Source organism: Lepidochelys olivacea (genome assembly GCF_965140295.1).
Source record: "Lepidochelys olivacea isolate rLepOli2 genome assembly, chromosome: 1".
NCBI classification, from domain to species: domain Eukaryota; kingdom Metazoa; phylum Chordata; order Testudines; family Cheloniidae; genus Lepidochelys; species Lepidochelys olivacea.
The window spans coordinates 28,728,164-28,744,606 of NC_140411.1; the positions used below are offsets into that span (position 1 = coordinate 28,728,164).

A 16,443-nucleotide genomic window follows, 5' to 3' on the forward strand; every position below is an offset into this window, starting at 1 on the left:
CATCTCAAAAAAGATATACTGGCATTAGAAAAGGTTCAGAAAAGGGCAACTAAAATGATTGGGGTTTTGGAACGGGTCCCATATGAGGAGAGATTAAAGAGGCTAGGACTTTTCAGCTTGAAAAAGAGGAGACTAAGAGGGGATATGATAGAGATCTATAAAATCATGAGTGGTGTGGAGAAAGTGAATAAGGAAAAGTTATTTACTTGTTCCCGTAATATAAGAACTAGGGTCCACCAAATGAAATTAATGAGTAGCAGGTTTAAAACAAATAAAAGGAAGTTCTTCAGTCAGCGCACAGTCAACCTGTGGAACTCCTTGCCTGAGGAGGTTGTGAAGGCTAGGACTAAAACAGGGTTTAAAAGAGAACTGGATAAATTCATGGAGGTTAAGTCCATTAATGGCTATTAGCCAGGATGGGCAAGGAATGGTGTCCCTAGCCTCTGTTTGTCAGAGAGTGGAGATGGATGGCAAGAGAGAGATCACTTGATCATTACTTGTTAGGTTCACTCCCTCTGGGGCACCTGGCATTGGCCACTGTCGGTAGACAGGATCCTGGGCTGGATAGACCTTTGGTATGACCCAGTATGGCCATTCTTTATGTTCTTAATCTTTTTAGTCTCTCCTCTTATGGAAGCCACGCCATACCCTTGACCATCATTGTGGCCCTTCTCTGAACACTTTCCAGTTCCACTACATCCTTTTTGATATGGGGTGACCAAAACTGTACACAGTATTTAAGGTCATGTTAATGGGCACTATAGGGACAGAAATCAAAATTGAAGAAGAGAAACTGGAGAAGGTGGACAATTTTACATACCTTGGAAGTACCATCAGCCAAGATGGTACTAGTTCCGAGGAAATAAGAAGAATTGGGAAGGCAAATGCTGCATTTGGAAGACTCAAAAACATCTGACGACTCAAAAACATCTCCCTCAAGACAAAGCTGAATGTGTACAAAGCAATTGTTATTGCCATCACAACATATAGCAGTGAGACATGGCAACTTATCAAGAAAGATATGCAAAAAGCTGGATGCATTTCATCACAAATGTCAGAGAAGAATATTGGGAATAACATACAGAGATAGGAAGACGAGGAAGACCATGAATAACATGGAAATGAACAATTCTGAACGACATCAAGAACCTCAACATGAAATGGGAAGGTTTGGAGAGAAGGGCAGTTAACAGGCAAGGATGGCAAATGTGGGTAGCCCAATGTGCAGCAAAGCATGGGCTGGACTAAGGTCTAAGGTCTAGCCATGGATTAAAGTGGCATTATGATATTTTAAGTGCCTAGGCACCTAATTCATATTGAAACCAATGGGAATTCGGCACTAAGCTCTTCTGAAAATACCACTAGGCATCTGCATCTTTAGGAGCCAAAAACTCCTTTGAAAATATGGCCTTTAGGCACTTTGGTAGTGTTAGAGGCAATGGAAGAACCCAGTGGGCATATAGAACTGTGTTTTTTTTTTATAACCATAACATCTCAGAATAGAAATCTAAACAAATACTTCAGAATAAAATATAACTAATTCTAATTAACAATGTTAAGCACTTGGAAGTGTGACCAATTTTGACATTATAGAACAGTTTTTTGGCTACTTCTTTGTGCCCCACTTTCTCTAGAATTTCAAATGCAAAGGAACTGGCCAGTGGGTGACATGAGCACCTTTCCCTGATAAGTTTGTAACTGAAGTCACTGTAGTTAGCATGCCAACAAGGGGGCCAGGGGAGGCTGAATTACTGCCTGTTCAAGCCTCTATGTTGGTGCAGTGCAGTGTCAGGTTTGAAGGAGCCAGAACTTTGTAGTTGTTGCACATGGAAGTAGAGAACATATCTTCATGAGCTAAGAGATTTAGGGCTTCTGTGGCTGGCCAAAAAATTCTCAGAGTAGGTCATGAAGCTACTAGGATACGTGATGGCTCTAACTGGTAAATCTTGGGTCTGGTATTCAAGAAGTAAAGGGCCCATGTGTTTCCAGTTTAAAGTCTAATTTACATATTCAGTTGCCATAAATGCATGCACAAACTGGGTACTTGTGTTGACAAATATGATAATTGTCCATTTAAATCAAATGTGCAAATTCCACATGTATTTTGTATGCACATTAACATACGAGGCTTTTTGAAAATCAGGTCCATTGTGTTCTTCTAATTCTGTGTTCCCAAACAAGGAACTACATCAACATTTTCCCAAACAACTATAGTTAAAGTTTCAATCATCAGATGAATGCAGATGAACCAGACAATTGTTGCTGGTTTATTTTGAGGCTAGGACATGTTTTATTTTATTGTGAACATAAACTATGTTATTTCTGTTTTAATTTGCTTCTGTTTCCATGGTAATTATGACATCGGAGAAAGGGCAAAAATATATTTTTTTAGATAGTAAAAATAGAAACATGTGGTGCTACAAATTACAGTTTGGGTTATTACATTTTGCCTGTGTACATTTCCCATGCAGTTTCAGTTGGATGGGGGTTACTTTGTGTCCACCACAACCATGAAGTTATTCCTATGCTGTATGTGTATATATCAATGATTCTATCCGAGGCCAAATGATAATACAAATAATAAGCAAAATGCAAAAACTTGATAAATGGTTAACCTGCACCTTTTTAGAATTTGACTTGCCTGTAAAAACAAATAGTCTTGTTTTCACAGATTTTCAGATCTTTTCATACCTTTAATCTTGTATTAAAATTAGAACTCTGTTTTTACACATTATGATACATTGAATTGGCAGAAATTTAAAGTCAAAATGATCAAACATGAATGTCTAAAGTTAGGCTACAAAATCCATAATAAAGGCACCTAAATATAGGTGGCCTGTTTTTCAAAGAGAGTGAGCCGCATAGGTCCATTGACTTCAGTGGAGACTGGGGTTGCTAAGCACCTTTGAAAAATTAGGCCACCTATATTTAGGTATGTAAATATTTTTTGTTTTTACTACCTTAAAAATATTATAACTGCAGACACCTAGGTTTGGAAATGATGGCCTTTGTGAAGTAAATTTCAATATAAATCAGTAATAACTATTATTAAATACAGTGATACAGGAGGACCAGAGAGCAGTGGGAGAGTGCTAGAGGGGAAATATATAAACTCAAGGCTAATTAAGGTGTGGTTCCCTGTAGACTAGGGAAGGTGGCTGCAGGTTAATTGGAGCACCTGCAGTCAATTAAGGCCCTGTTAGGAACCTAATAAAAACCCCCTGCATCAGGCAGACAAGGGAGGAGGAGGTGGCAGCATTGGAGCTGTGTTGAGAGATTTGGAAGTCCTGAGAATTGAAGTAAGGAAGACCCTGTCCCCCAGCATCTGACAGAGGGTAACCCACCTAAGGGGGATGAGGGTAAGAAACCCACAGGGGTTGAGAGGGGCTGGGACTCAGAGTGAGGAGCAAACCCAGACCCCTCCCCTGCTTCTCTCCTCTATCATCTTCCCAGGCTAGTAGCGGGGCCCTTGGCACCCAAGAGCAGGGGCAAAGGGTGGTATCTTAGCTCTCATACCAAGAAAAGCTCAGGACTCCCCAGACTAAAATTGGCTATCTTCTCACAATACATAGAGAATCAGGTTTGAAAAAACAGATCGCAGAGACCTTTGCTGTGGGCTTTTAGAGGAAATTACTTTCAAAAAGGTCAAAACACAAAATGAGCAATTCCATGTTTTTATTATTCAAGCCAGCTCTCTTCAGTAGGCTGTCTTCTTCACTGTGCCTTTACTCCAAAGGTAGACTAAATGGGCTCTAAAATGGTGGGGTGGGGAGGATTTATTCTGTGCTCCAAAGAGCAAGCTGTATGTATTCAGTGAGCGGTAAGGAGTAAAGTGGAAAATTCGACTAAAGGTAGAGTAAACATTAGATGACTCTGTCTTACTTTCAGAGTATCTCTTCTTGGAGTGGATAATAATTACAGCATTCCAATTGTACTACACCTGAGTATTACATTCTGCTTATTTTAATCCCCACTTCATTTGTAATTGGAGAAGATATTCTTCATTACTTCTTTGATGCGGCCTTTACATATTCCCATTTGTGGGATGCTCCCTGCCCCCACAACTCCAGCGAACTTCTAGTAAAAGAGTGTTTTAAAAGTTCCTAGTATTACTGCATATACACTGCCTCACAGTATCAAATATTCAAAATGATATTATACAAGGGCTATGTGGTCCCTAACTGTCTCAATTCCTTCCTTTCTGCATCTAGCTATGGGAATAGGGACCTTCACTCCATGCTTGGAGACTTTTTTGTATACTAGCATATTACATTAGTAAAATGCTTTGGGATCCTTGGCGATTTAAGTCGGTATACAAATTTAGGATTACTGTAAGCTTTGAAGTAGGTAACATGGAATATCTGTACTTACAAAAGCAGAACACTTCTTTGTAATAAGCTCAGACTTTAATACAATGGAAACTTTTACCACTACAAAAAGTATTCTAAGAGGAAAAACCTGCTATGTAAGAAAAAATGAGGTTATCGGATTTCTCTGGTTTTCACACTTTGGTACATATTACAAATAAAGATACAAGTGGAAATTATTCTAATTAAGAAAGCATGTGTATAAGTAAGAAGAAATCAAAACCACATGCTATTTCTCAATATGTTTTTAGCAGTTGCTCAGACAGCTACCAGGGGAATTTGTTTGCTAATGCATAGCAAGTAGATTTTTCTTATTCAACAGTTAATTACTTGACTTGAGTTTCAGGTAGATTAAAAAACATACAATTTCAAATCTACTATGGATTACACCATCAGTAGGGTCCAAAGATTATGGAGCACCATAACACTGTACTTAGATTCTTGAATCAGCTTGAAGTTCTTCAGTTATTATTGTTAGAGAATGAAATACCCTTGTTCAGTTTAAATATGTATTTAATGTTTGTTCTCTTCTCATTCTTGTTTTGACTCTGCACTCATTGAAGTCAATGGCAAAGTTTCCTATTGAGTTTAATGGTGCAAGATCAGGGGCTCCACATGCTAAAGCTTTAATTTTTTTTAAAAAGCATTAGGTCTAAATCCTAGGCACCTGCATGTATTTATATCCATATGACATTTGAATGGATCAAAATCCACTAACCAAAACACCATAAATAGGGTATCCCCTTCCTATCTCTTACACTCTCATATTGTAGCTCATTGTATCAGTTAAAGCATGAGAAAATATAGATGTTAGCAGACCTGCAGGTCAACTACATTGGACTGTGTCAGACCAAGGTGGGGAATAAATTTCAGAGATGGCACTTTCAGAGAATGACAATTGTACAGACTACTGTTTTAAGCTGATTTAAACTTATCTGTCATGGAACTCAGACATGAAGCTGTTTGAAAAGCAAAGAGGACAAAATTATATGAACAGAAACCATGACCTAACAAACTATGAAATATAGTTAACTGGTCTTCCTATTTGAAAACACTATTTTATTATTTTAGAACTTTACAAAATTGAATGGTAAATGAAACCTATGCAACCAACTGTCTTTGAACTCTACAGAAACCAAAATCTTGCTCTACATGGTCAAGGTGATATCATTGATACTAAAAGTGGCAGCAGTCTACCATCTCAGAGACTTAGCAGAGATCATGACCAGAAACTAGATTGTAAATCTCCATCACCACCAATGTTCTATCCTTCACACTACAACAGCCCATTTCCTGAAAAGCATAGGTGTGATGTTGTACTGAGCCATGTGTACAGTGTGGAAGAAGTCAACCCAGTGGTGAGTAGTTAATTTACTTTAAACACAGAGGTAGCCAAAGTTCAGTCTATAGGGCAAATGTGATTCATGGATTCCTATAATATAGTTTACATTTGCTGTTATGGTATATTTCATGCTTAGGCATACCTCAGTGTTAGTGGTGATGATGGTTATCATCCACTATTATGAAAATACGGTGTGAGCTTCAGGCTTTTAGCAAGTTGCTAGTATGGCCTTCAGCTGGGGCACCCTGCTTTAACAATTCTATCACAGTAAATTCATGACTACTCTAATAAGGACCCTAATGTGCTGTTAGAAAATAAAATTTCTATAGAAGTAGATTAATGGATAAAATGAAAGGGATCTGTGTACCTGTTGTATCCAAACATGAAAGAGAAAATCCTGAATGTTGTAATCTCTCTTTTTCTTAAAGGGAAAGAGTAAAATTGTAGCATTGTCAGTCCTCTCCATGTCACTCTTCACAGTGGGGTGTTTGCCATCTCTATGGCAACTGGGGGCAGACCACATCTTTGCTGCAAGCCTGGGTCTAGGACTGCCAATCAAGAAGAATTCCCTAGAATTCTCTGCCTCCAAACTGCACATGCTGCAGCCTCCAGGGCTCCCTTTGTAGCAGAACTTTTGCAGAAATTGTGTGTGTGTGTGTGTGCGCATGTGTCTATCAATTTCTTCATTGGCTTTAGATTTTTGTCCTCAACATTGGTAAACAGGAAAGAGAAATCATATTTTGGCTCTCTGAAGTGGGTTTGAAGGACAGCACCTCTCCTTCCTGTCTCCCTGCACAGTAAATGGCAGACAAGGACAACAGGCCAAAGGGAAACTAGCTCCCAGCCAGTGCATGGGCTAGGTCCATGTTCTGACAATTGAGCAGACCATTTGGAAGCTGCCTTCATTGAAACCAGGCCAGTATCTGTGGCATGGGTCATAGAGTAAGTAAGTTTGTTTTGTTTCAAAGCCCATCCCAGCCTCCATGCCCCATCCTCCCCTAGTCATAGGGCCCCTATTTCAACAACTTGTAGAGAAGGGAGGAAAGGTTCACTGGAGCATCCTGACTCTTGCAGAGGGCAAGTTCTCCCCGTAGCAACCAGAAGGAAAAATTTCTGCTCCCAGCCAGTCTGTAAGCAAGGTCCATGCCAAGGTGCTTGAAGACCACAAAACATGCCCTCTTCCTACAAGTACTTCTACCTGTAAGGCCTCAGCTGCCATGAAAAGTTAGATTCAATGACCCTTGTGATCCTGTCTGATCTTATGATTCTATACCAGCTCCTGTGACCTTTCTGATACCAATGAGTAATTTGCCTTCAATGGCACCAGCTCATTCCTCATTTTGTGAAGTCAGTCCCTAATCAGCACAGATCCAGCAGCAGGGAGCATGGGATGAAGTGATTCAGATCCTCTACTGTGGGGAGGTCATAAAATGACCACTATTTTCCTTAAGAAGATATGCAGGATACATGCCTGTAGACTTTCCTTACAATCTCCCAGGAATAGCACTCTCTTCTTCAGGGGGCCCCTCCCACCTTTTCCCAGGGATTTTTGACCCAGGGACTGGTGAAGGATCTTAGCATTAAAAGGGACAGCCTAAGAATATAGGAACAGTCATACTGGGTCAGACCAAAGGTCCTTCTAGCCCAGTATCCTGTGCTGGCCAATGCCAGGTGCCCCAGAGGGAAAGAACAGAACAGGTAATCCTCAAGTGATCCATCCCCTGTCACCCATTCTCAGCTTCTGGCAAACAGAGGCTGGGCATACCATCCCTGTCCATCTTGGCTAATAGCCCTTGATGGACCTATCCTCCATGAACTTATCTAGTTCTTTTTGAATGCTGTTATAGACTTGGCCTTCACAACATCCTCTGGCAAGAAGTTCTATGGGTTGACACTGCGTTGTGTGGAAAAAATACTTCCTTTGGTTTGTTTTAAACCTACTGCCTATTAATTTCATTTGGTGACCCGGAGTTCTTGTGTTATCATAAGGAGTAAATGAACTTCTGCCTTTATTTTCTCCACACCAGTCATGATTTTATTGGCCTCTATTATATCACCCCTTAGTCTTCTCTTTTCCAAGCTGAAAAGTCCCAGTCTCTCCTCATATGGCAGCCATTCCGTACTCTTAATCATTTTTGTTGCCCTTTTCTGAACCTTCTCCAATTCTAAATCTCTTTTTGAGATGGGGTGACCACATCTGCATGCAGTATTCAAGATATGGGCATATCATGGATTAATATAGAGACAATATATTTTCTGTCTTATTTATCCCTTTCCTAATGATTCCAAACATTCTGTTAGCTTTTTTTGACTGCTGCTGCACATTGAGTGGATGTTTTCAGACAGCTATCCACAATGACTCCAAGACCTTTCTTGAGTGGTAAAAGCCAATTTAGACCTCATCATTATTATATATTCATAGCTGGGATTATGTTTTCCAATGTGCATTACTTTGCATTTATCAACATTGAATTTCATCTGCCATTTTGTTGCCCAGTCACCCAGTTCTGAGAGATCTTTTTGTAGACCACCTTTGTGGTCTGCCTGGGACTTAACTATCTTGAGTAGTTTTGTATCATCTGCAAATTTTGCCACCTCACTGTTTACCCCTTTTTCCAGATCGCTTATGAATGTTAAATAGGACTGGGCCCAGTACAGATCCCTGGGGGACACCACTATTTACCTTTCTCCATTCTGAAACTGACTCTTTATTCCTACCCTTTGTTTCCTATCTTTTAACCAGTTACCAGTCCATGAGAGGACCTTCCCTCTTATCCCATGACAGCTTACTTTGCTTAAGAGCCTTTGGTAAGGGACCTTGTCAAAGGCTTTCTGAAATCTAAGTACATTATATCCACTAGCTCCCTCTCGTCCATGTGCTGCTGACTCCCCTCAAAGAATTCTAGTAGATTGGTGAGGCATGATTTCCCTTTACAAAAACCCTGTTGATTCTTCCCCAACAAATTATGTTCATCTGTGTCTGACAATTTTGTTCTTTACTATCGTTTCAACCAGTTAGCTCAGTACTGAAGTCAGGCTTACCGGCCTGTAATTGCTGGGTTCACCTCTGGAGCCCTTTTTAAAAATTGGCATCACATTAGCTATCCTCCAGTCATTTGGTACAGAGCTGATTTAAATGATAGGTTACAGACTACAATTAGTAGTTCTGCAGTTTCACATTTGAGTTCCTTCAGAACTCTTGGTTCTCATGATTTATTACTGTTTAGGTTATCAGTTTGTTCCAAAACCTCCTCTAATGACACCTCAATCTGGGACAGTTCCTCAGATTTGTCACCTAAAAAGAATGGCTCAGGTTTGGGAATCTCCCTCACATCCTCAACCGTGAAGACCAATGTAAAGAATTCATTTAGTTTTGCCACAATGGCTTTATCATCCCTGAGTGCTGCTTTAGCATCTCAATCATAAGCCTAAAGTCTTAAGTCCTCTGCTGAGATCCTCTAAGGAGGAGAAATCTCTAAAATTGAGGCTCTGAGCAAGATACATCAGACTCTCAAGTAAGTTTTTTCCAGAAGTAAGCACAAATGGGGGTTTAGCTTCATAAGTACTTATTTTCTTAGACAATGAAACACCAATAAATAAGTTCATAAATAAATAAAAATGGGAATGTTGATGAAGAGGTGTGTGATTCTTCCTCTGCTGGTTTATAAAGGAGTGGGAATTTCTCTATTGAGACCTACTCATACCTAAGGACTACCAATTCTTCATTACTCTGCCTCAACTGAAGCCTGCTGCATCCTTAGTAAAGGACATAGTTTAACTAAGGGCATATTCCTGCCAAACACACAACAGGAAAATAAAACTGCCTCAGGGCTGATAGTATTGCCTGCAGTCTCTTATTGTGGGAGGTCTATGCTCAACAGGGAGGCCACTGTGAGTGTGCATAAAGGAAAAACATGACACAAAATCTATTTTAAACTAAGCTTCCCTAGCAACTTTTTCAAGAATGATGCTTCACCTGACTGATTTGCTATACATTCAAATATGTTCTAAGGTCAACCATAGCTTGAAGGAATTGGAATAGCATGCTAAACTGATATCCTTCTAAATGTTTTGTTGGTAAGCTCTTTAGGGACAAAGCAGTCACTGATGCTTTAAACAAGGGAATAAGGGGTTTCTGAAGTCTGGGCAGATTTCCCCCTTTAATTGTCATCTGGGAGTGAATCAGCTAAGAAAATGAGTGCTTGAGATGTCCGAGTCAAGTTTATCCTTTCCCCATGTATGTTAAAATAAACCAACACTATCAATAAGACCCTTTGTGATATCAGAAGATTAAAAGTGCAGTCAGCCATCTTCTACTTATTGGAACAACAGAACCAGCTTCATGAAGAAACAGTTATTTTGGAAAGGGCACAAGATTCTTTGTGGTAAAAGAGAAACGATGGCATAGAAATCTCAGGTGCCTCAACAAGTCCATAAGAAGATCAATATTTTAAGTGGAAATACTGAAATCCATCATTGCAGAATTTTCTTCCCCAGACCTCAGAATACAAAAATAAATTTCTTGTAGTCCCTACTGATCAGGGAGAGTCACCCAGAGATACTTTAGCTTCAGCTACACAAGAAGCATTTTCAATACAGAGTACTCCCTTTTTGGACTTGTAACTGCTATGTGGTATTCACAAATGCCATATTTCATCCCTCCCTTCAAGTGAAAAGGATACATGTCTGTCTGTCTCTCTGGACAAAAGCTTATGCGCAAATAAATTGGTTAGTCTCTAAGGTGCCACAAGTACTCCTTTTCTTTTTGTGAATACAGACTAACACGGCTGCTCCTCTGAAACTTCTCATCATGATACTCAGGCCTCAGCAGTCATCACAAAATACCTTCAGAAACAAAAGTTTGAGTAAACAAGTGGAAGGGCCAATTACAGTGCTCACAAAATTCCAGCATTTAACTTATCTTCTAAGATAAACTTTATTTTAGAAGAGAGACAGAAGAAAATAAAGTCTGACATTAGCAGACCTCTCCTAAGACACAATCTCTGACAGCTCCTGGGTTTTTTGGTCTCATTTATACCCAGCACAATTCTTTATTTGCTTCCAGATAGCAATTCCAGCAAATAAGTATATAAAGATCTTGGTCCAGATCCAGTACTAGCATCTCATGTTGAATTCATTCTTAATATTATTTAATAGCTACCTGAAGTCAGGTCTAAACTACAGATAACAGATGCCATGTGGACTCTTACGTGAGGGTTGTGGTTCACAGATGAAACACTAAGTATAACCTGTCTCATCCTATGGACTTTTGACTAGGTCCCAAGCAGTCTCTGCGGCCTTTCTAGCTAGCATTTCCATATTAGACATTTTCAAAGTGACAACCTGCTTGTCTGGTCATATATTTACCTCTCACAACGGTCGAGTGGTTCAATAGACTCCGAACCCACCTCCATTTGGAACTGCTTGTGAATCCTGTATAGGGGAATGGACACATGCAATCGCTCAAAGAAGAACAGTTACTAACCTTCCTGTAACTGTTCTTCAAAATGTGTTGCCTATGTCCATTCCACTATAGGTGTGTGTGCACTCGAGTGCATAGTTGTCAGAGTGTTTCCCTTTAACGGTACCCATTGGGGGGCATCCTCTGCTGTATCATGCACTGAACGCAGGCATAACAGAGACACCCCTGACCCCTCCTCAGTTCCTTTCTACCGGAAGACTCCAATTGAGAGGAGAAGGAGGGTGGTTCATGGAATGGATATGTGCAATCACTAGAAGAAGAAATGGTTTCTGTAACTGTTGTTCTTCAAGATATATGTTGCATGTGTCCATTCCATGACCCACCCTCCTTCCCCTCTCTATTTGTCTCCTGGTAGGAAGGAACTGAGGGGGGCTCTACCCTTATGTGCACTGCATGAGCAATGAACACACAGACAGCAGAGGACACTTGTGCCATCCTGATGGATAGAGCTAAGGCGAAAAGCTCTGCAGCAGCTGTGCACTGGAGGACACACACCTAAGTAGAATGAACATGTACGACATCTCAAAGAACGTTACAGGAAAAAATTAGTAACAGTTTCTTCCTGATGGGCAGTCCTAAGTCCAGCTCAGACCAAAGATTTGGTCTGCTCCAGTTGCCATGGAGATGGGGAACATCCCACTGTGAAGACTGTGACATGGAGGTCCTAGAATAAAAATTAAGTGGTAGGAGAAATGAGATGTAACCCACACCAGGTTGAGGCTAATACTAAAAAGAAAAGGAATACTAAAGTTTTTCTGAGTGTCTTGGTTGCCGGTATTCCTGAATTAACATTCTTTTAGAGGGCCATCTATCTAACTTCTTAAGATGCGGGAAAAAAAAAAAGTCTTTTCTTTTCAATATATCCCATCATTTCATACAGTGTTTGCCAAGAGGCTACCCTAAATTACACCAGGGACTGAAGTGCCCTGTGACTGGCCCAAGGATCTTGAGGATAGCAGGGGAGCCAAATTGTGACCGGTAGTACATTTCATAGAATCATAGAATATCAGGGTTGGAAGGGACCCCAGAAGGTCATCTAGTCCAACCCCCTGCTTGAACCATGACCAATTCCCAGTTAAATCATCCCAGCCAGGGCTTTGTCAAGCCTGACCTTAAAAACCTCTAAGGAAGGAGATTCTACCACCTCCCTAGGTAACGCATTCCAGTGTTTCACCACCCTCTTAGTGAAAAAGTTTTTCCTAATATCCAATCTAAACCTCCCCCACTGCAACTTGAGACCATTACTCCTCGTTCTGTCATCTGCTACCACTGAGAACAGTCTAGAGCCATCCTCTTTGGAACCCCCTTTCAGGTAGTTGAAAGCAGTTATCAAATCCCCCCTCATTCTTCTCTTCTGCAGGCTAAACAATCCCAGCTCCCTCAGCCTCTCCTCATAAGTCATGTGTTCCAGTCCCCTAATCATTTTTGTTGCCCTTCGCTGGACTCTCTCCAATTTATCCACATCCTTCTTGAAGTGTGGGGCCCAAAACTGGACACAGTACTCCAGATGAGGCCTCACCAATGTCGAATAGAGGGGAACGATCACGTCCCTCGATCTGCTCGCTATGCCCCTACTTATACATCCCAAAATGCCATTGGCCTTCTTGGCAACAAGGGCACACTGTTGACTCATATCCAGTTTCTCGTCCACTGTCACCCCTAGGTCCTTTTCCGCAGAACTGCTGCCTAGCCATTCGGTCCCTAGTCTGTAGCGGTGCATTGGGTTCTTCCGTCCTAAGTGCAGGACCCTGCACTTATCCTTATTGAACCTCATCAGATTTCTTTTGGCCCAATCCTCCAATTTGTCTAGGTCCTTCTCTATCCTATCCCTCCCCTCCAGCGTATCTACCACTCCTCCCAGTTTAGTATCATCCGCAAATTTGCTGAGAGTGCAATCCACACCATCCTCCATTTAAATATGTAGTGACACGCCTAAGGCCTAAGTCTATGTTTTAGTAAAAGATGGTAACTTTGCATATTTTCTAGCTTGTAAAACTTATGAAAAATTTGTTTTATGCTTCAATAATGTAAAAATATTGCTGTACTTTCAATTCTGTACTACCTGTGCCTGCTCTATGTATTGTTCAGATTCACCCAGAGATGTCCTTACCTACAACTGCAACAGAAAAGTTCTTTCAAGAAGAAGAGAAACGAGCAAAAGAATTTGAAGAGATTTTAAATTCACACATTGAAGAACTACAAAGGCATTCTGAAAATACTGTCAAAAAATATGCCAGGCTAAAGCAAAATAGACATATATGAGCCTTTTAGCTTTTTATATGCAGTTTAAAAACAAATAAAGGTATAACCAAGTAGTTACTCTTCTGATTCTCAAAACTAAAATCTGCTACCATTTTCTTGAATTTACACAGATAGCTAGTGTCTTGTAATATAAATTTTGGGGGGGGGAGGGTTTGCATTCCTATATTAACATGACACATTGTTCTGTTGTTGCTTTAGTTACAGTGTATGTTTGCAATCTAAGACATATCTAGAAATTAAATATGTAATTTGTTTTTGTCTACTTGTGTGCTCCAGAAACGCATTTGGACCACTGTAAATTAAGTAAAGATACATGAAACTTGATTGGGTAAGGGAGCTATCTAATCAATGGAACTGGCCACTTGAGACTATACCTAGTCTAAGGGGATTCTCTAGCTTGCATAGAACCGGAATAACAGTTTTACACTGTTCTATTCACAGCTCATAGCATCATGGGCATAGCTGTGCTCTGGTTATTCTTGGCAACAAGAATAGCTGTTTATGTCCATTGCAGCTGAGCCTGCTCTAACCCATGCTTAGGACCAGGCAAGCCCACAGCATGGTCAAGAGTAGGGAAAGGGCAAACATACCTTGAATTCACCTTTCCCACCCCACTTTGCTTTGCATTACTGTGATAAGCAGAGTTCAGCTGGAACAGAGCATCTTACCTATAACTAGGGCCTGACCAAATTCACAGCCCTGAACAACACATCACAGACTGTGAAATCTGGTCATTTGTGTGCTTTTACCTTATACTGTACAGATTTTACACTGAAGACCAGCGTTTCTCAAACTGGGGAGCCTGATCCAAGAGGGTTGCAGGGGAGTGAGGGGGGGTGTTGCAAGGTTATTTTACGGGGGTCACAGTATTGCCACCCTTCTGCACTGCCTTCAGAGCTAGGGGGCTGGAGAGCAGCGGCTGTTGGCCAGGCGCCCCTGTCTGAAGGCGGTGCCCCACCAGCAGCAGCAGCAACAGCACAGACGCAAGGGTGGCAATACCATACCATACTATCCTTACTTCTGTGCTGCTGCAGGCAATGGCTCTGCCTTCAGAGCTGGGCTCCTGGCCAGCAGCCGCTGCTCTCCAGCTACTCCGCTCCACAGGCAGCTCCGCCACCAGCAGCAGTGCAGAAGTAAGACTAGCAGTACCGCAACCCCCCGCCACCAATTACAACACTGAAATTTCAGATTTAAATCGCTGACATCATGACATTTGGAATTTTTTAAATCCTATGACTGTGAAACTGACCAAAATGGACCGTGAATTTGGTAGGGCCCTACCTATAATGGTTTACAAGTTTTTCATTAATATTTAAATATCTGAAAAAAAATGTATTAAAAGTAAATCTTTCTGCAAAGCAAATATTGGTGTTTAAGTATAATGTTGACCTATTGTTTTTATCTCAGCATAGACCATGTAAAACCTTTGTCCTCAGACTATATAGATTGCTGAACATCCCCTTTGTAAAGGCTCTAAGCAGTTACTACTTTTCCAATTCTCAATCCTTCTTCCAACCCAATGCTCTGCAGCGTGAGTAACTCTGTGTTTCACATGGCCGTTCCTTTTATTTGCAGTTCATACTAAATTCTATTGCTATGCAAGTGGAACAGTCAGAAAGTACAGGAGCCAATTAACAATTGACTTGAATGGAATAGTTACAGAAAAGCTATAGTACAGCATATAGTGCACTTGCTGTTTGCAACTTCCTGGAAAAAGCTGGAGAAAAATAATACTGGTGAATCAAATAGGCTGGTTTGTGAGTAACAGAATTATCATTAATATTCTAGCCCACTCTAAAATGTGAATTGTTTTTGGAAGCTCTCTCTCCAACATAGCAAAACGCACTATTTCACACTTAGACAAAACAGCCAGATTTTAAATACCAATTTGCTCAGTTTTCAATAAAGTGAGTAATGATAATGAAAATGTAAAAGAACCATAAACTCAGGCAAATAAAACTAAAGAAAGCTGGAGAGCAAAGAGTGAACAAAAAGATGATGAAAGAGTATTTGAACAAACTAAATAAATGTAACTTCAGTTTAAGAGATGATGCATCTGGAAGTTTTAAAAGAACTATGGTAGAAATTTAGGAATCTCTGGAAATAATATTCAGAAAATTATAAATCAGAAGTTGACCCTGGAGACTAAGAAAGCAAAAATTTGTCTTTAAGAATGATAGAGAGGAAGATAATAGAAGATATTGACATATTAGCCTTGTTTCTTTTCCAAGCAAAATATTCAAACATATAATCAAGTCAGTATTGCCCAGATCCTCAAAGATACTTAGGTGTTGTTCCAACATGTGTCACAACACCTAATCCCTGCACAGTCCAGTGAAATCCTCAACCCTAAGCATGGGGAGAGTTAGACCCCTGAGGCCAGATTCACAATGGTACTTAAGTGCATTAAGTACTTAACTGCCTCTTTAAATGGCAACATTTAGGTACCGCTGACATTCTCAAACCACCACTCAGATGTCACCTGATCTTGTAGCATTGCAACACCTAAATACCTTTTGAACCCAGCCCATAGGCGCCAACTCCGTGGGTGCTCTGGGCTCAACCCTGGGGAAAAAAAAGAAGGGATGCTCAGCACACACCAGCCATAGCTGCCAATCATCTGTTGGGCGGCTGGCAGGGAGATGCTTATGGGAGCTGCCCATTCTGTCCAACTCCAACCCAATTTTCTCATTTGTGTTTTCTCTTTTTTTTTTCTTCTATCCAACCTCAGCCCTAGGGCTATTGGTGGGGCTATTCAACACACACACAGTCACCTACAAGTCAGTCCAGGGGCTTCTGAAAACCCTGGTAATCCACAAAGTTTGGATTACCAAAGGTCAGTCTTTCACAGCCATGTTGAGAACTAGGAAAAAATCCTAGTGATGGGCTCACAATGTTAAGGTTAGCTTTGCAACAAAATGAAATTCATCTCTCATTTATGTGAGATTGGCCTTATTTTTAGAGAGTCCTAAAGAGCATGTGGCCAAAGG

General features: G+C 40.6%; 1 protein-coding gene across 1 annotated transcript in view; it reads left to right on the forward strand.

Annotated features, from left to right (window-relative positions):
- The window catches only part of DEUP1 (deuterosome assembly protein 1), an 85,421-nt gene extending 70,698 nt beyond the window's left edge, over positions 1-14,723 (forward strand). Inside the window, exons 13-14 of the mRNA XM_084622048.1 lie at positions 5,500-5,725; positions 13,280-14,723. Coding sequence (XP_084478174.1) covers positions 5,500-5,725; positions 13,280-13,453 — 400 coding nt within the window. The 3' untranslated portion in view covers positions 13,454-14,723. The remainder of the gene's footprint in view (positions 1-5,499; positions 5,726-13,279) is intronic.
- Positions 14,724-16,443: the final 1,720 nt, after the last annotated feature.